The 25,159-nt window shown below is 37.7% G+C and overlaps 1 protein-coding gene across 1 annotated transcript in view; it reads left to right on the top strand.

The window, feature by feature from the left end:
* Window positions 1–12,966: 12,966 nt before the first annotated feature.
* Window positions 12,967–25,159, top strand: part of LOC122008595 (kinesin-like protein KIN-7K, chloroplastic) — a 38,857-nt gene continuing 26,664 nt past the window's right edge. The window contains exons 1-4 of the mRNA XM_042564370.1: window positions 12,967–13,527; window positions 13,718–13,815; window positions 16,014–16,103; window positions 16,996–17,048. Coding sequence (XP_042420304.1) covers window positions 13,172–13,527; window positions 13,718–13,815; window positions 16,014–16,103; window positions 16,996–17,048 — 597 coding nt within the window. The 5' untranslated portion in view covers window positions 12,967–13,171. The remainder of the gene's footprint in view (window positions 13,528–13,717; window positions 13,816–16,013; window positions 16,104–16,995; window positions 17,049–25,159) is intronic.

Below are 25,159 nucleotides of genomic sequence, written 5' to 3'. Positions count from 1 at the left end.
GGCAGAGTAGTCTCTTATGCTTCTCGTCAGCTGAAGGAGCATGAGAAGAACTACCCAGTTCATGACCTGGAGTTAGCTACCATCATCTTTGCTCTTAAGCTTTGGCGGCATCATTTATACGGTATTACATTTGAGATTCTTACTGATCATAAGAGTCTCAAATATATTTTCACTCAGAAGGAGCGTAATCTCTGACAGAGGAGATGGATGGAGTTCCTGAAGGATTACGATTGTACCATTAGCTACCACCCGGGAAAAGCTAATGTGGTTGCCGATACACTCAGCAGGAAGTCCAGAGGGACTTTGGCTTGCCACCGAGTTTCAGTTACAGACTTGATTCAGGGTTTCTCTGAGTTAGATCTTGAGGAGTAGGGACCGACAGAGCAGGGTATTCTGGTTACCATGGTTGCTCAGTCGTCGATCAGGACGAGGATCCGAGAGGCCCAGGCTGGTGATCAACATTTGCAGTTCATTAGCAGTCAGATAGCTTCTGGGCAGCAGACTGAGTTTACACGCGACGAGGAGGGTATTATATACTTCCGAGGTAGATTATGCGTACCTCAGTCTCATCCGGTCTTACAGGAGCTACTCCAGGAGGCACACCGCTCTCGATTTGCGATCCATCCAGGCGGGACCCATATGTATCGAGACTTGAGGCGTTCCTATTGGTGGAACGGCATGAAGAAAGACATCGCGGATTTCGTAGCTAGATGTCTTGTTTGTCAGCAGGTGAAGGCTGAGCACCAGAGACCTGCAGGATTACTTCAGCGGATTCCTATTCCTGAGTGGAAGTGGGATCACATTACCATGGACTTTGTGGTGGGTTTGTCGAGGACACGACGAGGTCATGATGTGATTTGGGTAATCGTTAATCGATTAACCAAATCCACGCACTTTTTAGTGATTCGGAGGACTGATCCCCTGTATTGATTGGCAGATTTGTATTGTCGGGAGATCATCAGACTACATGGTGTTCCGTTGAGTATCATTTCGGATAGAGATCCACGGTTCACGTCTCGTTTCTAGCAGAGTCTGCAGCAGGCCTTGGGCACACAGCTCCGTTTCAGTACAGCTTTCTATCCACAGACAGATGGACAGTCAGAGCGGACCATTCAGACTTTAGAGGACCTGCTGAGATCATGTGTTATGGATTTCGGAGGCAGTTGGGAGGACCATCTGCCGTTGGTAGAGTTTGCTTACAACAACAGCTTTCATTCGACTATCCAGATGGCACCGTTTAAGGCGTTGTATGGTAGGCCTTGTCGGACACCCGTCCTCTAGGATGAGGTTGGAGAGGCCCAGATGTTGGGACCTCATAAAGTTCAGCAGGATGCAAAGTTGGTCTGTACTATCAGACGGAGGATGTCAGAGGCGTAGGACCGCCAGAAGAGTTATGCTGATCGGAGACGCAGACCACTAGAGTTCTCTGTTGGCGACCATGTATTTCTGCGAGTTTCATCCGCAAAAGGGGTGAAGAGATTTGGCCTCAGAGGTAAACTAGCTCCGCGGTACATTGGCCCTTTCGAGATCTTGGAGAGGATCGGAGCGGTAGCTTACCGACTGACACTACCACCGTCCCTGTCAGGCGTTCACGATGTATTCCATGTATCTATGCTGTGGATATACGTGCCCGACCCGACGTATTCAGCCTGACATTACATATGAGGAGGTTCCGGTACGGATTCTCGACCGGAAAAAATGTCAGTTGCGGAACAAGACTATCCCGCTGGTTAAAGTCGGATGGCAGCATCATTCGGACGAGGAGGCTACTTGGGAGCTCGAGGATACGATCCGAGCTCGATACCCCCATCTTTTCACTTGAGGTATGTGATTTAATATATCGTTCAGCATTCATACTTTCTATTTGTTGTTAGTACTTGCTGATGGTAGATAACAAAAATTTGGAGACCAAATTTTTATTAGTGGGGGAGAATATAAAATATAGGAAAAAGGCGAATATTAATAAGGGAATTTTCCGGAATTTTTAGAAATTTTTTGAGAATTTTTCGGAGCTCGTACGGACGAGTTAACGGGGATAAAAACGGGGCCCGGAAAAGCCTGTTTAGGCTACCTCATTTAAGTGAGGAAAAATTTTATTTTATTTTATTTTATTTTTCTTATTTCTATTTCTTTCCTTCCTCGTGCTGTGCTCTCACCTGACGCCCGAGCCTTCTTCCCTGCGCGAACCCGAGTCCTAACCACACGGCGGTTTCCTCCACCTTCTCCTTCATTTTCTTCCTCCCGAGCCGCACACCCGAAGCCTTCTTCATCTCCTCATCTCCCTCGCGCGACGCCAACCCCAATCTGCCGGCCACAACCGAGCCCTAGCGCCGACCACCGGGAGCCTCCACCTTTCTTCTCTTCTTCCCGACGTCGACGCTGTGATCTTGCGTCGCTGTTGTCACCCACAGTCGACTGGCACAGTGTGCCCACCGCGCCGAGCCTAGTTCTTCCTCTGTGTGCCACTGCCGAGAGCGAGCAGTATCGAGTCGTGCCCTAGACTTGGTTCATCGCCGCTCTAGCGAGTTGGTCTTTAACCAAAGGCAAAACTCCAAGCTCTAGTGGCTTCACCGTGACCTATACCTCACCATCGGATCTTCCTGCTTCACCACTAGCCGCTGGCAGAGAGAAAACAAGAAGGTATCGAGTAAGTAAGGTTTATTGGATTTGGATTTCAGATTTGGTACAGGATGTTGTGCTCACCGGGTGGATGTCTATGGTTGTAGAATCGGTGTAGCTCCGGCCAAGAATCTGCGACAGTAGGTATTTTCGGCTAGCAATTTCCAGCAGCAATCTCCCTGCTGTGAGGATTGAGGTAAGGTGTAGCGCAGTTGTATCTTTTGTTTTATCATGCACCGAATTGAAGGAAAGGTTAGGAAATGAAATTGGATTCGAATTTATTATGTTAGGCCGGATATATATATATACCTTGATCAATTGAATGGTGGAAGGGGTTAGAGTTAAGGAAGTTAACCCTAATTGATTAATGAATTTGAATTTAGTTTAGTTAATTGATGCATGATAGAATTAACTAAATTAAATATTGTGACACAGGACTTTGACGCGAGACGAGTATCTCGATGTCGAATTTGGACATTTCTATTGGAGGCGGGTACTTTTGACTTTATGTCTTTGATATGCATAGTAGTGAATTTAACAAATTACATTAATTATGTTCCTCATTTTGTTTCGGTTAATCACTACCCAAAACTTGTTACATGCTTGATTGGTTGCTTGGTTTGCATCTCATGTATACTTTACCTGTTTATACATGCTTGTAGGGGTAGTGATATACCATGCTTCATCATGTTCAGGACCTAAGTTTTATACCTTTTGTGTACCTTTGATTTGATTTGATTCGTTGACCTATGATGCACTTTTATATATATATGGATTAGGTCAGGATATTTTGTGGTTAGTGTCATGCACCATTTGCATGATTGCATGCTGTGCGATAGTCCGCTCCATTATTGTTGAGCACATCGCCAGTTACATGGATCTGCACACAGTACCACTCATGGGTTAGTGGTCGATTCAGGCAGAGTGTGTTGCAGCAGGGACTCTGTTAGGCACCGTTGGTCCGCTCATGGGTAGTGTGACACAATGTGTTATCCGGCAGGGATTCCTCCCCGTCATTGCGTACCGAGAGATGAGAGTATTGCGCTCCCCCATTTATGATTTGGGGTAGGAGGATAGGTGTACTCCGACAGCATCCCTTCCACTCGGTCACTCATCAGGAGTAGTGACGACAGAGTGCACGGTTGTTACAGCCCTACCCACTCTGCCTCACTTTTGTGTGAGATGGTTGATTGGCGTCAGGGGTGACCAGGACACATCATTGGCATCATATGCATGATGCATTTATTGCTTGTGTTTGTGTTTGCTGCATTTATATGTTGCATATTGTTTGGATACCTATGTTTGACATGCATATAGGATTTCCATATCACTCGGACTGTTTGTCCTTATACCCAGGTTCTGGTTAGTACCGTTTCTCTCCTGTTTACTTCAGATGCATTTTTATCTTTCTTATATCAGGAGACTGTACGCATGATTAGTGCTAGGTGTTATTTTCCTACTTTGTATATCAGTTGTACCTGCTGAGTGTTAGACTCACCCCGCCTCCATTATTGTTATTTTTTTCAGGTTGATGCTGTCAAGAGAGAGTTCCAGTTGCTAGTCCCTGCAGACCTCGAGGATGTTATTAGTCTTTTGGTTTTTCTTACATAGACTATGCTGAATTTGTTTTGTTTGATGGTATGGATATGGTATGGATTTTGTGATGTCGATGGATTTGGTTTGGTTTTGCTTTTACTACATGCCTGCCTAGACGGCAGAAGAGGTAAATTGATCTTATCATCAGATTTGTGCTTTGTGGGTGTAGTGGAGTAGGGTTGATTTCGAGTCAGAGTATTATTCTTCCGTTTACTTGTTATATAAACTGCGTGGAATGTCTGTGTATTGTATTTTATTTCTGCTATTATTCCAGCCGCATGTGGCTGAAGTATGTGGATATGTAGAAAGTTTCAGATTGTCCGCCGTACAGGGGAGATGCTGCCGAAATTTCTTCGGACAGGGACTCCTCCGGGGCGTGACAGAAAGTCCTACTGAGTGAAGTTAGCCGATAGAAGTCTTGGTGAGTGAAGTTAGACACTGAAAGTTTTGGTGAGTGAAGCTATGTAGTAAATGTCCTAATGTGTGAAGTCAGACGGTGAAAGTCCTAATGTGTGAAGCTAAATCCTAGCAAGTGAAGTTAGGCAATGAAAAGTCCTAGTGAGTGAAGCTAGGCAGTAAAAACCCCTAGGAAGAAGTAACTCTAGATAATGAGTTGTCTTGGAGGAGTGAACTCCAAACATATGTCGGAATGGCTTCCGATTGATCATGCACGATTGATCGACCAGCGAATCTTAAATACTGCTAACACTAATTTACTTTAATATTTTATATCTATTGTACTAATTTGGTGTTGCATGAAAGTCTTAGTTGATCAGGTTGATCAGACATTAAGTAGGACCAGAGAAAGTCCAAACAGCTCTGAAAGACCAAATATTTGACAAGTAAGGTCAAGTAATCAACTAGAGGAGAGAGATCCAGTGAGGACGAGTCCTAATGGGACTGTAGATGCTAGTCCAAATTAGATCTATTTTGGAAATCTAAGTTGAGACAAATATTAGATCATGGTCATGTTAGACAGAATCTAATTCATAATTTAATTATATATGCTAACTTTATTTTGCAAGTATCTTTATTATTTTTGGACTAACATATTTTGCAGAAACTTAGAGCAAAAAATGAAACATAGATGAATAGTGCTCGAGGTGGCTCAATTGATTGGATGCACCTTGAGTAAGGCACTGGAGGCGCCAAGGATGGATGGAGGCACCTACACTCAGATAAACTTCGCGTATGAAGATTTAGCCATTGGAGGCACCCTGGGTTGATTAGAGGTGTCTCAAAGTGGGCTGGAGGTGCTCTCAAGTGAATAAACAATGAAGTTTTCAAATTGGATTAGCGCCCTTGGAGGAGCTCGGGGCCATTGGAGGCGCCTCCAATGCAGTATAAAAGAGGTGTTCGACCAACTCTTTGGATATAATTTCCAAACAAGCATTCTAGCTCATTCCGCTGCACCATCTTTCTGCTACCGCTTTGTTGCGACCCTGCTACGCCTAACTGCTGCAGTCAAATTGAAACCGACCTCGAGCTATGATCTTCAACTACTACACGTGTTGGTAACATTTTTTAAAGTTAATTTTCTATTATTTTTGCATAAGGAAGTGTAGCTTGTTATACTTTCTTCATTTGCAACCGAGATTCAATTTTTAGTGAATTACTTAATCAATACGGTCTAAGTAATCATGGATCGTGGAATAGAAGTAGTTGAATGCTTCAAAGCAAGTAAAAACAAACATGTACTTGTTTTCTATTGTGTCTTTCTTACTTAATTTTTTCGCTACGTACTTAGTTTTTCGACAAGTTTTTAAAACAAAAAAGAAAAGTTTTAAAATGAGATTCACCCCCCCCCCTTGTTCATTTCAATCCTACAACTTGCACCTTAGTTCAACCCTAGTTTTATTAAAGGAATTCCATGTCAAGTCTTAATAAATTTCTAAATGAGTTAGGAAATGAGATGATAATAGATTTGTATGGATGATTACAGGGAGCGGTAACTACGTGCTATGTGGCACTGCATCTAAACCTTAGGGGTGTGAGTGGGAAGTACTTCGATGATTACAATGAGAATGATACGAGGGATATGAGTAACCATGCTAAGGATGAAGAACTAGCAAGAAAGCTTTAGAATTTAAGCGAGAAGATGATTATAACCAATCAGTAACGAACATTCAAGGCAAGAGGATAAATAGCACCTACCAAGATTCTTTAAGTTCATGCAATAAGATGTTGTCAAGAGGAGTTGTTTTGAGTGTATCTTAATTGTAATTTCTTTGTGTGCGAGTAATTATGTTTGTTATAGAAATGCAAGGATGATAATCTGTATACTTATCTTGTTGTTTATTTAATAATATGTCATTGATTGAAGTAGATTCAATTTTCATTCATCTTTTATTTGTCTTTGGTATCAAAAGAACAGTTTAAAATTGTTGTTGTCTATCACATTTAAAGAAAATAATTTTAAACGTTGCAAAATTGTTATCTTTGATATTAAAAGATAACGATTTAAAACTATTATCGTTGAGTATATTTTTAACAACAGCATTAATTATAACAGTTTTTAAATGACAAAGACAATGGATCTTATCCATGGTCTATGACAATTTTTGTTATAGTGTTAATTTTTCTCTTTAAAGCATAATTGACTAAATACTCGTTTAATGGAGTCCATGTGATTAGTGTGAAATCTAATCAACTGATGAGTTGAATCAACTTAGGCTTAGTGGCTCGCAAATAAAAATATTTCTATTTGAAACCAAATAGATTGAGCAATTAACTGAATTTAATCAACTGATGTCTTATTCTAGTCAACTAATACTACACCAAGATAACTAAAAGGAGTAATTAATTTGGCATGCTAGCCTTATAATGGTTAAATGCAATAGATCAATCAATTAACGGTGAATTTCATTCGTTTGAGGTAGTCATTGACAAACTATAGGCTAAAGAAATTTAAAAAAAAAAAAAAGTCAATTACCAATGATGGATCTAGTCGATTGAACGGTGACAAAAAAGTTGAATAATAAATAAAGTTGAAGAAGATTAAAGGCTATAATTTGAGAAGTGAGAAGAGGATTCGAAGGCTAATGAAAGTATTAATTGTATGCTATTTAGAGTCTTTCTCTTGTATTCTTTATAACCTAATCCTCTAAGCTTTATTATAAAGTGTGTTATTTTAAGATATCTCTCTTCTAGAAATTCTCTGAAAATGAGAAAGATAATAGGCCTTCGAGAGTAACTCACTCATAAGTCATATGTCATGTTGTAGGAATAAGGGTTTGAAACTATGTCACATCACCATATTAGCAGTTGGTAGGTATTAATTCTTTTGTTTATACTTTTCCACTTTTTATAATCTATTTGTATGACTTTGCTAAGACATTTGCAATACTAAAAGTTTTAATTTGCAAGTTAATTGTTAGTCACCTCCTCTAGCCTAAATCTCTAAGGGTTCTACAAAGTGATATCAGAGGCAGGTCGTGTGAAAGAAATGACTAATGACCAACTATGCAATCAAATATGAGAGAGAATCATTGAATTTACATTATAACAAGTGATATTGGATGATGTCAAAAATTGAAAGTGTTGTTGAAAAATAACCCTTATAATTCTACCATATGAAGAAAATTTCAGCATGGGGAAGCATTCACCTCTTCAAGGAATAAGAAAGAATTCAAATTGACAATGAAAGAGATTTCAAATAATGGTCATTTGGGGATAGAAGCATTTATATACGCTAAGATATTGTGCCTTTATTGGAGAAACTCTAGTGACTTGGAGAAACAAAAAATTGGATGTGGTTACTAGTTCTAGTGTTGAAGCAAAATACAAAACTATGGCACAAGAATTTTGTGAATATCTATTACTTAAAAATGGTTTTTGCAAAATATTCATCTTCTTTAAAAGAAGTCCGTGTTGCTACATTGTGACAATAAACAACTATTAGGAGCTCATAATCTAGTCCAACTTGATTGTACTAAGTATATTGGATTTGATTGATTCTTTATCAAAGAAACAATAGATGCTCATAATGTAAGAATCAACTAGACAAATTCAAGGAGTCAGCTAGTAGATTATTTTACTAAGGGCTTGTATAACATCCGTTTGTATAGAAGATGGGTATGACAAGTAAATATACATGAGGGGGAGTGTTGATTGGGTGCATACACATGTTTTAGCTATTATATATCTCTAATTCAGTTGTCTAGTAAGGATATTTCTATACTGAAATAGAGAATAACGTTGTATTGTCTTTAACAAAATTCTCTATGGCTAATCCTAGAATTAGTTATGTAATGAAGTTAATATCTATGTTCTCAAGATCCGTATAATCAAGGATAACATTTAGACTACATTTAGTTAGGGGTAATGTAATCAAGCTTGTAATGTAATCAAATTTATAATATAATATAATATAATTAGGATTACATCACTATGTTTGGTGAAAAAATTATATACTATGTATGTAATATTTGATTACAAGGGTGATTATTATTTTTTTATTTGGTGTCTATTATTTTTTATAAGGAATATAATTCATATTATTATAAAATGATAAAAATATTTTGTGACCTTTGTCGACAACAACCGATGTGGGCGGCCGACGAAGATGACCAACGACCGATGATGGCAGCGGCCGGGCGATGGCCAACAATGGTAGCGGCCAGTGGGGCAATGGTGGCGACCGATGGCAACCAACGATGGCGGCGGCCGACGACTGACAGCAACCAATGGCGGCGGCGACCGATAGTGACAGCGATCGGTTGGTACAAGAAATGGACTAGGGATATATTTGACATATTAAATCTTAGGTTTAGAATGTAATACATATTGCATACTATTAGTTTTGTAATTCAGATTACAAAAGTTTATTGTCTTTTGTAATCTAGTTTACATTACATTACAAGTTTAAAATTATACGAAATAATGTAATCAATCTTGTAATGTAATCCTGATTACATTACAATGATGATTATCCCTCACCAAACACAGCCTTAACAACATTAATATTTAAGACGAATTCACATCTTTCTTATCTATTATTAAAACAATAATGTTGTTAATATTGGTTCCTCCCATATGATTAGTGATAATCATAACAATTTCATATTTGATCAACACATTTAAGTTATAAAATTATGATTTAGGAAAGTGAGATGAGCGGAGATGAAGAAAGATTATCATTCGAGGTTCCAAGATGTCAAGCATGAAGAACTTGAAGCTCATGCAACCTATGTACATAATATGTGCATGTTGTAATGCATAAAACATGTAGGTGGATGCATGATAGCAAGGTTGAGACCTTGGCTGCCTGGAGTTATGCATTCTTTCTTTATCTTGTAGTTTAATTATATTATTAATGAGTCCTCATGTGGTCTTACATTTTAAGGTATTAGATACCCAAGGCAATAAAGAATTTGAAATTACCCTCAAAGACAGAATTTACTATATAGTTAAGTGACCAATTTGCTTAAAATGGAATACAATTTCCTATTGATGACTAGGTTTTGTGCCTTAAGACTGCTCGAAGTGTCTAAGCCAACTTAAGTGAATTTCTTAACTCAATTACTAGATATTTTTTCAATCAATTGAACTTAAGTATGTAGTTGACATCTCTATAGTTTTGGAAGTAGAATGTATCTATTTGTGCGTTAGTCAAATGAAAATACTCATTAGTTGACTAGATGTAATTTAGTTGATTGGGAAGCCCCTTTGAATCATTCAATTAGACCACTTCGACTAGAAGCATCACACTTAGTTTTTTGAGACAGAGTTTTATAACTTAATGTATAAGCTTCATTATTTTTTGGGATATAATAGGATATGGAAATTCTCATTGATTCGACCAAATGCTCCAAACAACTCAAAGAGCTTAAAATCATCAAGGCTACAAATCTTCCATGTTTTCAAACTTCAGACATGAACCTGCTAATTTCTCCCTTATATCTTAGACTTAGAGGGCTTAGTTCTTACTGTTTAAGGAACTTGATATTGTTATTATAGAGGCTAAAGTGCTCTAGTCCTCTCTCAGACAAACTTGTTAAAGTTTACTCCATTACCCCTATTTTTAAGAAGATTTAAAGTGTTTTTTATAAATTTTTGTGGAAGCCACACTTACACAATAAGAGAGATAGGGCACGAGAGATCTCTGAATCAGGTTAAATCTCTATATTAGCATTGTTTCATTTTAGCTTCTAAGAATACTTAATTTGCTTTTGATATTGCAATATATTTTTTTGACATCTATGCACCCCTTTAGATAACCATTCAAAATTTACAGTTACAATCTTTTATTATGACTTATTAGTTGCACAAAATAAATAAGATTGATAAAATAAAAAATAATATCATTATCATTGATCATTTTCTTTTACAATTAAGTTATCTATAAATCAGTTAGGTTTGACATAGGAGTAGGTAACTTGGTGCCTAGATCATTATGAGAGACTTCTAGAGATGTGTTCTAGAAGTTTTTCATTACCTAAATTTTAAAGAGTTTATTACTATATTTACCTAAACTATATTATATCTTATATTAGTATTTGTTGTTTTTTTACTATCAAATTCTACTATACGAAATTCACATGTACTTAGATAAGATTTTATTTTCTTAATAACTGTTATTAAACTTGCGCCTTTTGTAAGAATTTTACATTAACTGCTTATTACTCTAATCTACCCACTACACTTGTACTTGTAGAACATGAATAGCTCTGAGGTATATATTACTATCGAACGTCTTTGATGCTTACCAATTAAACTTTTTGGAAAACTTCTTTTAGAGTTCTTGTTCCATGGTAAATTAGATATTTGTTGAGTGATCCTTAATTCTAGTTGATAAAAGTTTTTACCTTTCATTTATTATAGTTGTTGAACTCTGGTTAGACTATATATATATATATATTTTGTTGGGTGGCAACCCTCGTCCGCAACTCTCACAGACATTCAGTCGCCTCACGCACTCAATCGGGGATAGAAGTTCAGCAACATATCAATCCCATGTGTATATATAATGTTTCAGATTGTTCCATGCGGACGTCATTCGTGACTATGCAGTTTTTTATTTTCTTAAGCTTCTGGTTATACTAATAAGATTTAGGGGTTGTGTTATATTATATTATTAAGCAAAAAAAATCTTCAAATTGGGAAAAAAAATTCAGATGTGTATGGGGTGTGTGACATAAGATCTTTAGGTTATCATTGTTATATACACAAAGATTTTATCCTGGGTGTCCACGATGAGCGACTACCATCGGTGCACCTCTCACAACGTATGAAATGTGCATGGTGAATGTGTAAAATGATGTTTCTTACACGAGAGCAAATCCTCTGGATCACTTTTTGCGGTCCAGAGGATGATCCTTTTACATGTATTGGTGGGATGTATAATCCCCATTTATAAAATAGATGGGAACCATTCATCCCCACCAATACATGTAAAATTATTTCCTGGATTACAAAAAGTGATTCAGAGGATCCGGTCTCTTCTTACACACCGTACCTTGCATACTCCATATACATCAATTTTTTTTTTCTTATTTAAAAGTTTTTATGTGTTTAATGTTATAATTAAATTCCTAAACTCTATAAATAAAAGCTATATATATATATAAAAGAATCTTATCGTGCATATCTTAAAAAAAATTTGGATTTGATTTTTTTTATGTTTAATGCTATAATTCAATTCATAAATCAAGATAAATTTTCATTATCATAATCAGAAATTTTAAAAAATAAATAAAATAATAATAATATTTTTTTTTAAAAAATGTAACGACATGGATGACATCCGTAAAATATATATTTATATATTGTCTACACATTCTATGCATATTTTATTTATATTTAATATTATAATCCAACTCGAAAATAAACTTGTATATCCAGAAGTTTTGAAAAAATAAAAACAAAAAAACACTGCCCACGGCAACTCACTCACAGCCGCTGCCCGCCGGGGCGGCGGTGGTGAGGGTGAAACCCATATATATTTTGAATAATAAATATATTTTTGAGTATAGCCAAGGAAGTACTGTAAATTTTTAGACAAGTAGAGGTCCTGTCCATTTATTAGTTGAAATCCTTGATTTAGAATTTTCTGGACTAGACAAATCCTGACCAGACCTCGCATGTTGAACAGATGAGATCCAGTCCATTCAATCAATGATTAAATAGGGATCTGATCCAAGGATTTTGGAGAGGATCCTGCCGAAATTGTAGCCGTATATAATTTCGTATGCATTTTTTATAAATGTCCTAGGATTTGGGTAAAATCGCGTAAACAGGCTGGGAATTTTGAAAATTATGTTGTTGCGTTGGTGGGGCTGGTTATTTGAAACGCTCCTCAACGGCTCAACACAACGCTGCAGCCGCGGTTATTCCCGCTCATTTCACTTGGCTTCAAGTTTCCCGTCACAGGATCTGCTGCTATTTCGGTGGTATCTGGTTTACGGCAAAGCTGGAAGTAGCGGATCAAGGCGAGGTTTACCCTCAAGTTGACGGACTGGATTTGCAACAAGTTTCAAGTTAGAGCGATAATGGATCGGATCCCGATGATCCTCGACGTCATAGAGGAATTAGGGATTTTGAATACCCCGTCGACTACCACACCTGCAACTAACAGAGGGATGTGGTGGGGACCACTGTAAACCAATTTTCTTTCGAAGACTAATTGTTTTGGTAAATGCACGCATGATTGGTTGTATGAGTGGCTGTGTTTTGGGGGCTAAACTCGTTTAAGCGACCGCTCCATCTCCCAGTCGACGACCTATGTATGCTCGTACCCACTTTTCTACCACTTCCCTTCTCCTCCTGCCCAAGATATTCCCTATTTCTCTCGACCCTTCCTCCTCCGCTTCACCGACTCTCTCCTTCTTCTTCTACCTCCTTTTCCTCTTCTCCATTCCCACATTCTTTCCTATTCCTTTTCACGTGAGAGTGAAAGCGAGGGAGAGGAAGAGAGAGAGGAGAGAGAGGGAGAGAGGCTGCTGGATCTCCGAAGTTGATGGCTGGGAAGCCGTACTCGTCGGCATCGTCGAGAGGGCGGAGCAGTTCCCCATTTGGCCATCGTAAGCCTCAGTTTACCTCCTACTCCTCCTCCTCCACCTCCACCTCCACCTCATCCTTCATGAACAGCCGCTCGGTTCCCCGATCCTCCCCTTCTTCCGTATCCTCTCACTTCTACGGCTCCTCCAACGGCGGGATTACGAGATCCACGACTCCCAGCCGCGGCCGCATGGAATATGCTAAGGGATGGGTTGCTCCCGCTGGTTTTGAGGGCGATGAGCTGGTCGCCGAACCGTTGGATCCGACGGGATCTGGGGACAGTATCACCGTCACAATCAGGTTTCGGCCTATCAGGTAAGGATGAAAGTGCAGACTGTAGTAGATCTGAGAGTCTTTTATTTATGCTGAACTTATCTTTCTTTCCCGGTCTGTTTTAATGTGTTTTGCTGATGGGTTAGATACTTTTCGGAGGTTTCTTTTTTCTGGACTGTCCTTTTAGGATGTAGACATGTTTTTATTTGATCTTGTTGGTTGGCCATTGTAGTGACCGCGAGTTTCAGCGTGGAGATGAGATCGCTTGGTACGCCGACGGGGACAAAATAGTCCGCAACGAGTACAATCCGGCAACCTTCTATGCATTTGGTAACATTTGTTTATTTATTTTGTGTAATTGGGAGACACAGTGACATTGTTTTCTGTTTTCGTTTTTGGTTTTTTGCTTTGTTTATTTTATTATTTTCTTCTCTTTTGATATATTAATTTCTCCAGACTTTATCCTGGTTTAAGTGAGCTTGATAAACCTCCCATTTACGGTGTTGCATAGATTGTTATGTATTGCACACATCATATCTATTATTTGATTCTTAATTTTCCTTTTAGCATGATAAACCAGGTATTTAGTCCATCCAAAAAACAGTTAACTATCACTGGTTAAGCATAAGTTGCTGTAGTTCTGTAGTTGTTCTAAATCTAATTAGCTGGTATGCATGTATACTTGTATGTTAATATCTCAATTCAAATCATTTTCATATATGAAACAAATTTTACTTTTCACCTTGACTTCAGATTTTCGATATTCTGATTTGTTTCTACTTTTTTTCCTAACAAGAGTTCAACACATTCAGTTAGACATCCTAAGTGCTGATGGTAGTTCTTTTCCAACTCCATTTTAATTCTTCCATGTTCCAGTTTCTTTTTCTGCCCTCTTATTTTAATGATCACCATAGGGAAGGTTGCAAGATTGGAAATTCTCTTGCCCTGTATCACTGTTGCTCATCCTGACACAGATAGGCAACACAAGGTATCGGTATTGAGATCACAAGCCTTCCAACTTTATTCATGTGTCAATTGATATTTTGTAATTCAGAATATTTATCCCAAATGTTAATAATAGTTCTTTTCCAACTCTTCCTTGGTTCTTCCTTGTACCATTTCCTGCTTTTTCTCTGTTCTATGGGCGTTATAATTCTTCCATTAGAGCTAAGGTGATCATGATGGGACATTCTTCAAATCCCTGCATCATGATTCTGATACTGTTACTGACTAGTCAATCTGAGATACTGGAGGGTGGCATCACAGCCACATGGGATGACAAAAGGCAGACAGGGTTCTTCTTTTGCCTTTCTTAATAATCTTGAAAAGTCGTGTGCATAGGAGTGCAATGGTATATCTTTTGAGTCTTTTGGCCATATTATAAATTAGATTATTGAGTTCTATAGAAACTTGATTGATATATTAGTTCTCCCCATCATTGATTATTGACTTACCTAGACCTTCAATTCAGATTCTTTTTGAGCAACTGTCAGTTCCAATCTTTTTTCATTTTGTGAAGCCATGAGCTACCTTTTCTATAATTGAGAGATTTAGATATCTTCAATCTATTAGTTAACACGCAAATATTGATGAAATATCTTCAATCTATTAGTTAACAAGCAAATATTGACGAAGATATCTTTAATAACATAAAGAGTACTACAACAGCAACCAAGTTTTTTCCCACTAGGTGGGGTTGGTATCTTTAATAACATAAAGAATGATTTATTGAAATTAGAGGAGTTTTGGATTTTTATGTGATCATTGTATGCCTCATTTTAAGTGAAATTTTTTTATGACATTTTGTAAGACCTACCAAATTTTAGGTACCTCAGAATGTTAATATAAATGTGTCCAGCTACCACTAAGGATAAGAAAATTGCTAATATTCAATAATGATTTTGATAATAATTAGGTGTAGCTATGCTAAATGATAAAATGAGATAAAGTAGGATGAGATGAGATAAAATGATATAAACATCTTCAAAAGTGTCCAATACTTTTTTATAGTTAGAAGAGTTGAATTGATTGTAGTGGAAGAGTAGAGGTAGGCTAAAGAAAGAATTATTCAATGTGAGAGAGATGATATAATCGCGTTAATATTACTAGGTTGCTAGTGGTGTTGCCGTGCATTGGGGCTCAATGGGATAAGATTTACATAGTTGAACCCAAATAGTTGGGACGAGCTACCTGCCATAAAACTTATGTTTGAATCAGAAAAGGAACAAAACATGTACATCTAACAATTTCCATACAACCCTTACCAATAAAAAGGTGTTTTATTAAGATTGCAGAAAACAGAATTCTTTCAGTGAATTTATGCAAACTGAATTCTTGTCCATTTTTAATTATTTAAGCATTAGCAATATGATATTCTCCCTTTCTCCAACAAAGGAAAGTTACATATTATCTTGTTTTCTTAAAGTGTGTGCAGACACACACATCTATTGTTATTAGCCATTCATTTTTCATATCATTTGTAGATCCTACAATCCCCCGCCCATAACAAAATTAATTCCATGTTGCAGATAGAGTTTTTGGTCCTTCCACAACTACTCAATCAGTATATGATGTTGCTGCCCAGCCAGTGGTTAAAGCTGCAATGGAGGGCATAAATGGTAACCTTTTTTTTAACATGTTTTTAATTTATACATTTGAAAAATGAATTTGTGTTTAGCGGAAAGGTGATATGCTCTCTAACTAAGTTACTTGCTATATGTGTCAATGCCATGGATCATACTGTTCCTTTGGTTTGCATTTTATAAAACTTTTATCTGTAATATACAACTATTTGTATGACAATTTGGTTGGTGCTTACTGATTATCTGATCACAATATGGTAGAGGGCTGCTTGATGGTTGATATTTAGTCTATGCTTCTTTATGTTTTAATGTGTTCTCGTCACTTTTCTACCTGTTGGGTGCTTAGTTGCTATTGGCAGCACTTGTGAATCATCATCTTATGATTTTTTTCTCTTGCATAGTTGGGATATCAGTCATTTACACTGCTCATTCCTGGTATATCTTTGGCCAAAACAGGCTTTTATTTGGCCGCAGTGTGGTAAGGAAGTTGGTTGAAGGTTTCAAGGTGCAGAAATGTTAAACTAGCTAATTGCAGTTTTTCTTGGTTTTTTTTTTTTGGAATTATTTCAATGTTCTACACTCCTCAATTACTTCAGATTTAGTTATGATACTCTATACAAAATTTTTCTTTCATTGTTTGGGATTTCGGTTTTTTTTTTTTAAATTTCTGTTATTTTACTGTACCTAATACATACATGAAGCCTTCTAATTCAGTGTCACATTATCATTTTAAATAATTCTTAAAAGTGTATACTCTATCCTAGTTTAATCAACTTCAGTTTTCTTCTCAAATAATTTTCCTTTGTTTACAAAACTAAGTCTGATTTAGGGAGTAGTCAGCTGGCTACTTGTCAGCCAGACACTTTCCCTTTAGATACAGCCAAATAGTAGACCATATGTATTTACTTTATTTCTGTTTTATTTGCAGGGACAGTTTTTGCCTATGGTGTCACTAGCAGTGGCAAGACACATACAATGCATGTAAGTTTGTAGAGTATATTGACTCAAATAGATGACCTGGGGAATTCTGAAGCTCTTTATTTTATATAATCTCGTAGGCAATTGCAAAAGTATTTGGAATTTATCCTTTCAAATCTTGCTTGTTCTAGTACTAGTCTTTTCCGTCAAATAGAATTTATTACCTTAAATCATATGTGAAAATTGCTTGTTGAAAATAAGGATTCAACGCCTATGTTTTTTTTTTTTTTTTGCTTTACCAAAGCTTAACATTTTTGTAAATAATTAAAGTTGCAATTGATTCTGTCAAAGGAATTAGTTGGTCATTTAAAGTCGACACATTATATGCATTAATTGGGCAGTTAAAGTAAAATTAACGGATTACCATTTAAAGCCATTAGAATATGGAAATATATAGAGGTATTTTTGTAATTATGTTGTATATCTTCTTTCCTATAAAAAGACTAACTCGTGGTATCCAAGACACGGGATTTTGATTTTCCTTTTAACATGGTAGCAGAGCCGAGTTAAAGCAAACCCTAATTTCCTAAGAAAACCTTAATTTTTCTGCCGTCATCCCTGTTCCCCATTCCCTTTCTCCTGCGCGTCTGCGGCGCTGCTCCATCGCGTGGATCGATCAACGCTGCCACAACGCGAGCTGCCGACGCTGTGTCCTCTCATTCCTGTCGCCCTTGCCGCGTCTCCCTCGCTGTGACAAGCTCTCACAGGCGCCATTAAATCTAGCTAGGGTTCACAGCGGTCCGCAGAATCTTCTCGCCACAAAAATCTTGCAATCTTACTCCTCTCCCGGACCCACCGCTTTGCACGACGCACCTTGTATTCAAGCCTACTCTTCGGCATCATCAACATCTTGTCCTGCTTGTCCATTAACGCCATTTGAAGTCCTCAGCCTTTCTTCGCAGTTCTTTCCAAATTGATCAATGACTTCATCCGACGTCCTAAAGCCGGATATCTCAATCTTTACCAACCACATCACTGCACCCCTTTCTTCCGAGCATTTGGATGGTAAGAATTACGTCTCTTGGGCCTCTCATATTGAGCTTTGGCTTGTCGGACAGGGTTATAAGACACATCTCACTCAAACTGAAGAAGATGTTCAAGTCGCTGATCGCCTTATATGGAAGAAGGTTGGCATTTAGTTGTGTTGCATTATCCGAGCCACCATCCATCCATCTCTTAGGAATGCCTTCCGTACTCAAAACCTGCAAAACTATTTGGACACAGGCTCTACAACTCTTTACAAACACCTCTCGGCGACTCTATCAAGTTTGTGAAGATCTCATGACCATCCTCAGTACCTATCAGATTAAGGATTCAGTGTCAACTTATCTGGGTTCGATCTCTAGCCTTCTTTATGATTTCAATGAACTGCTACTGCCTGCGACCACTCCTGTTGAAGAGCTTGAAAATTGGAAGAAATTTTTTATGTTTCTGGCTTTATATGGTCTGCCCACAGATTATTCTCATGTTCGTGATCAGATCCTGGGCAGCCCCACAGAAGCTATCATGGACAATACTTGGGCGACTCTCCTTTGTGTCCCGGCCAAAGTCTTGACGATGCCTCCTTCAATTCCTGTTGAATCGTCAGCTTTGGTCTCTCGACACAACAACAAACCTCCACCTCACAAGGGTGGCAAAGGACCTCCTTGGTGTGATCATTGCCACCGACCGGGACACACGTTGATAAGTGCTGGAGTCTACATGGTCGACCTCCTCGCGTTGCTCAGATCATTCAAAGTTCTGTTGCTTTTTCAGCTTCTGCTTCATAGTTAACACCGGAGCCGACCTCACTACCTTCCTATAATGACTTTTTGAAATGGTTCGAGGATCGTTAGACTTTTGATTCCACTATTACCGTTGCACACGTTGGTAATTCCTTTGTTGGCATATCTCGTTCTTCAGGTCCTTGGGTTCTTGATTCTGGTGCCACCGATCATATCACTGGTAATAAATTCCTATTTTCGTCTCTCACTACTTCCGGTTATTTACCAATGGTCACCATGGCCAATGGTTCCCAAACTCAGTCCCAAGGTATTGGTATTGTTCATCCTTTTCCGTCTCTTTCCATTCATAATGTTCTTTATGTTGGTTGCTACTCGGAAAACCTAGAGGTTCCACTATACAAAAATTTTGTACAAAGGTCTGAACCTTTTCCTAGCTACTATGTGTTCTTTTAAATTAAATTTTGGATCGCCTGCGGAACTTAACACGTTTGATCCAAAACTTAATCTATTTGTTCTTTTAGGTTTAGACTTGGATCTCCTGCGGAACTTAACACGTTCGACCCAAATCATCTTAAGTTATTAATTCTATTAAATATTAATTTCCATAATTGGTTCCCAGTACTGACGTGGCGAGGCACATGACCTTCTTGGATATGGGAGCAACCACCACCGACTAGACAAAACCTTTTATGGAAAACTAATATTTAATTTCCTAAAATAACTTTAGGTTAACCGAAAAGAACAATCAAATCACAAGGAAAAGAAAAACAAAAGAACACTATATCGAAAACAAATTCGAAACACTAGAATCGTATGCCTCTTGTATTTAGTATTATTTTCAAAAATAACTAGTATGATGCGGAAAGAAAAATACTAGTTATATCTTTTAGAAAAACCTCTTGATCTTCTACCGTATTCCTCTTCTAACCTCGGACGTTGTGTGGGCAACGATCTTCCGAGATGAGAACCACCAAGCACCTTCTTCTTCCTTGCAAGTTTCTGCCATCAAAACTTCTTCTAGGACGAAGAGGTTCGGCCACCATCACCATGCTCCAAGGGATGCTAGAAAAGAGGCTTCTTTTCTCTCCTTCTTCTCCTTCTTAGATCCGGCCACCAAAGCTATCCCCACCATGAGAAAGTTTCGGCCACACAAAGGAGAGGAGAAAATAGAAAGGGCCGGCCACACCCAAAGAAGAAAAGAGGGAGAAAAATAAAATAGAGACATTCACCTTAAAGCCTCCTCTACCCCCTCTTTTATAATCCTTGGTCTTGGCAAATAAGGAAAATTTAATAAAAACTTCCTTAATTCTTTTGCCATTAAAAAGGAAAATTTATTTAATTAAAAATAATTTTTCTTTTCTATTTGTAATGGCCGGCCATCTTAATCCCTTTAATCAAGGAAATTTTAATTCACACAAGAATCAAAACTTCCTAATTTGCTTCCGGAAATTTATAAAAATTTCTCAAATAATTTTTCCCTTCATGGTGGTTAATAAAAAGGAAATTTTAAAAATATTTCTTTTAAACATGTGGATAAAAAGAAAGTTATCTCTAAAAAATTAAAATCTCTTTCAATCTACAAATAAGGAAAGATATCAAATCTTTTCTTAATCTTTTGTAGAAACTTATAAAAGAGTATTTAATTTTAAACTCTCTTTTAAATCATGAACATGATTAAAAAGGAAAGTTTTCTTAAAATTTAAAATCCACCTTTAATCAACAAATAAGGAAAGATTTCAAATTTTAAACTCTCTTTTAAACATGTAGATGATTTACAAATAAGGAAAGTTTTTACCAAAAATTAAAACCATCCTTTTAAACTACAAATAAGGAAAGAGATTAATCTCTTCTCTTAATCTTTTGTAGAAAGTTATAAAAGAATTTTTAATTTTAAACTCTCTTTAAAATCATGATATCCACATAAGAAATAATTTTAATAAAATTCTTTTAATATTCTAATGGCCGGCCACGACTTCGACTTGGCCGGCCCTAGCTGGGTTCCAAGCTAGCTTGGCCTCCAAGTTGGATGGGAAAGAAGGTGGGTATCGGTGGGTATAAATCTCATATACTAGAGGCTACGATAGGGGAGAGGAGGAATTGGTTTTGTCTCCCGATGAAATTAAGCGTCCGTGTTCGCCCCGAAAACACAACTTAATTTCATCAATAATAATTCATTCCACTAAAGAACTATTATTGAACTACCGCTCAATCCCAATTACATTTGGGCTCCTTATTATGAGTGTGTTAGTCTCCCTGTGTTTAAGATAACAAATGCCCACTAATTAAGTTACTGACAACTCAATTAATATCTAGCTCCAAGAGTAGTACCACTCAACTTCATCGTCATGTCGGACTAAGTCCACCTGCAGGGTTTAACATGACAATTCTTATGAGCTCCTCTTGGGGACATTCTCAACCTAGATCACTAGGACACAGTTTCCCTCTATAATCAATAACACACACTATAAGTGATATCATTTCCCAACTTATCGGGCTTATTGATTCATCGAACTAAATCTCACCCATTGATAAATTAAAGAAATAAATATCAAATATATGTGCTTGTTATTATATTAGGATTAAGAGCACACACTTCCATAATAACTGAGATATTTGTTTCTGTATAAAGTCAGTATAAAAGAAACGACTCTAATGGTCCTACTCAATACAATCTAAGTGTACTAGTGTAGTTATATAGTTAAGATAAACTAATACCTAATTACACTACGACCTTCCAATGGTTTGTTCCTTTCCATCATGGTCGTGAGCTACTATTTATAATTTATAAGGTACTGATAACATGATCCTCTGTGTGTGACACCACACACCATGTTATCTACAATATAAATTAATTGAACAACTACATTTATCATAAATGTAGACATTTGACCAATGTGATTCTTATTTCTAGATAAATGTTTATACCAAAAGCTAGGCTTTTAGTATACACTCTAACACTTTATGCTTCCGGAGCTTCCTTTAATTTATTGTCAATAAGTCAATTTACTCGGTCTCTTGATTGTGTCATTTCTTTTACTAAAACGTCTATTTCCTTACAAGACCGGAGTACGGGGAGGATGATTGACTTCGGATGTGAGTCTCATGGCCTATATCAGCTTCAACAACCCTCTCTTGTTGGTTCGGCGGCGGCATCTCCACTTCTTATTCATGCTCAGTTGGGACATCTAGGTCTTGATAAGTTGAAACAATTACATCCTAGTCTTTTTCACTTAGAGTCTTTGTATTGTGAGTCTTGTCAGTTAGGTAAGCATGTTCGTAATTCTTTTTCTCCTCGCATTGAGAGTTGGGCTACGCCTCCTTTTGTTTTGGTTCATTATGATGTTTGGGGTTCGAGTCGTGTTTCTTCTACATTTGGGTCAAGGTATTTTGTTACTTTTATAAACGATTTTTCTCGTTGTACATGGTTATATCTGATGAAGGATCATTCAGAATTGTTTTCTATTTTTGAATATTTTTTTCATGAAATAAAAACTCAATTTGGTACTTTCCTTTGAACTTTGCAAAGTGATAATGCACACGAGTATTTATCTACTCAGTTTCGTACCTTCTTGGCGTCATGGTGTGTTGCATCGCACGTCTTGCCCCTATACCCCTCAACAAAATGGGGTCGCAGAACGCAAGAAACGTCATCTCCTTGAGATCACCTTGATTCTTCTTCTTCATTCTCATGTTCCTCGTCAGTTTTGGGGTGACGTTGTAATTACTGCATGTTATCTCATCAATCACATACCTTCCTCCACTCTTTAGGGTAAGATACCTAATCATGTACTTTATCCTTATCAGTCTCTTCATCCTTTACCACCTAAGGTCTTTGGTTCTATATGTTTTGCTCATGCTCTTGATCCTGGCATTGATAAACTCTCTCCCCGATCTCATAAGTGTGTCTTCCCTGGGTATCCATGGTCTCAGAAAGGGTACAAGTGTTATTCCCCTACTCTCCGTCGGTACTTTATCTCTGCTGATGTCACGTTCTTTGACTCGGTCCCATTTTTTTGGGCCTCGCGCATCTCCATCCGAGTTTTCTCTTTCTCCAACTGCACTAGTGACTATCTTTTGTCCTCCGGAGGAGTCTCTATCAACCCCAGCCTTGTCTCCTCCTTTGTAGGTTTATCAGCGTCTTCCTCGTCCTATTTTGCCTCCGCCCTGCAATGACACTGCCGAAGACACATCTTTGGAGCCAAGTCCTTCGCCTCTTCCTCCGGTCCTGCCTCTTGAGTTTGATATTCCCATTGCACTTCGAAAAGGTATTCGTTCCACTCGTAATCTTTCTCCTCATTATGTTTCTTTAAGTTATCATCGTCTTTCTCCTTCCTATTATTCTTGTCTTTCTTCCTTGTCGTCTGTTTCTCTTCCAACGACTGCAGGTGATGCCTTTGGCTATCCATGATGGAAACATGCTATATTTGATGAAATGAATACCTTACAGAGCAGTGGGACTTGAAACCTCGTTCCTCTACCATTTGGGAAGTCAGTGGTTGGCTGTCGATGGGTGTTTATCGTGAAAGTTGGTACAGATGGCACGGTGATCGGCTAAGGCTCGTCTCGTTGCTAAAGGCTATACTCCAGTATTTGGATTGGATTATGGGGGCACTTTTTCTTCTGTTGCCAAGATATTTTCTGTGCGTCTATTCCTGTCCATTGCTGCAATTCCCCATTGGCCCCTTTATCAGTTGGACATCAAAAATGCATTCTTACATGGTGACCTGCTCGAGAAAGTCTACATGGAGCAACGTATGTGTTTTGTTGCTTAGGGGGAGTCTTCTGGTCTTGTATGTCGCTTGCGGAAATTTTTATATGGCCTCAAGCAGTCATCCAGAGCATGGTTCTGTAGATTTAGTATTGTAATTTAACAGTTTGACATGACTCGGAGTGAGGCTGATCATTCTGTCTTTTATCGCCACTCATCTACTGGTTGCATCTACGTAGTGGTTTATGTTGATGATATTGTCATCACAAGTACTGATCATCTCGGGATTTCACAAGTGAAACAACATCTTTTCAAATATTTCCAGATAAAGGATTTCAGCAAACTCAAATATTACCTAGGAATAGAAGTAACACAGTCCTTTATCTCAGCAAACTCAAATATTACCTAGGAATAGAAGTAACACAGTCTAAAGATGGGATCATCATGTCCCAAAGGAAGTATGCAATGGATATTTTGGAAGAAACATGAATGTTAAATTCAAAGACAGTTGACAATCCCATGGATCCTAATGTCAAGCTCCTGCCAAATCAGGGGGAGCCTCTTTCATATCCTGAACGGTACAGTCGATTAGTAGGGAAACTAAGCTACCTTACTGTTACTCATCCGGATACTTCATTTGCAGTAAGTGTAGTAAGTCAATTTCTCAACTCTTCGTGCAAAGAACATTGGGATGCCATGACTCACATTATTTGATATATCAGGGGTGCATCAGGAAAGAGTCTTTTATATGAAGACAAAGGATATACTCGAGTTGTGGGATATTCTAATGCAGATTGGGCAGGATCTTCCTTTAATAGAAGATTTACTTCTGAATTTTGTATATTGTCGGAGGTAATCTTATCTCTTGGAAAAGCAAAAAGCAGAATATTGTGGCAAGATCTAGTGCAGAGGCAGAATATCGAGCTATGACTATAGCCAGTCAAGAACTTATATGGCTAAAACAGTTGCTTCAGAAATTAAGGTTTGGAGAGGTTGCATAAATATCACTCATATGTGACAACCAGGCCGCCATGCTTATTGCCTCAAATCCAGTTTTCCATGAGAGGACAAAGCATATTGAAGTTGACTGTCACTTTGTCAGAGAGAAAGTCATATATGGAGAAATATTTATTAGTTTTGCCAACTCACATGATCAACTAGCAGATATATTCACTAAGTCACTGAGAGGTCCCCGAATTGATTATATATGTAACAAGCTTGGTGCATATAATCTATATTCTCCAGCTTGAAGGGGAGTGTTAGAATGTGTAAATATATAGGGGTATTTCTGCTTTCCTATAAAAAGACTAACTCGTGGTATCCAAGACACGAGATTTTGGTTTTCCTTTTAACAAAAGCCAACAAATTATATGCATAAATTAGCGGATTACCATTTAAAGCTAGCAAATTATATGCATTAGTTGCTTATTTAAAGTCAACACATATGCATTACCTAATCAGGAGATTATATGCATTGTACAAATTGCCAACTATCTTTTATTCTTTTATTAATTAGGATATACTAGCTGCAGGCTATCTTTTGTAGATTTATATATGATAGTTTAACTCTTTTAAGGGCTAAAAATCAGTTTGTATTATTGGCTTTATAATGAGAGTTCTCCTCGAAGAGAAGGAAGACATTTTCCGCTCAAAACTCTCTTAGTTTTTCATGGTATCAGATT

This window comes from Zingiber officinale, chromosome 8A (assembly GCF_018446385.1).
Source record: "Zingiber officinale cultivar Zhangliang chromosome 8A, Zo_v1.1, whole genome shotgun sequence".
NCBI classification, from domain to species: Eukaryota; Viridiplantae; Streptophyta; class Magnoliopsida; order Zingiberales; family Zingiberaceae; genus Zingiber; species Zingiber officinale.
Note: the sequence above shows the minus strand (reverse complement) of the source record. Positions and strands in the feature narration are given on the sequence as shown.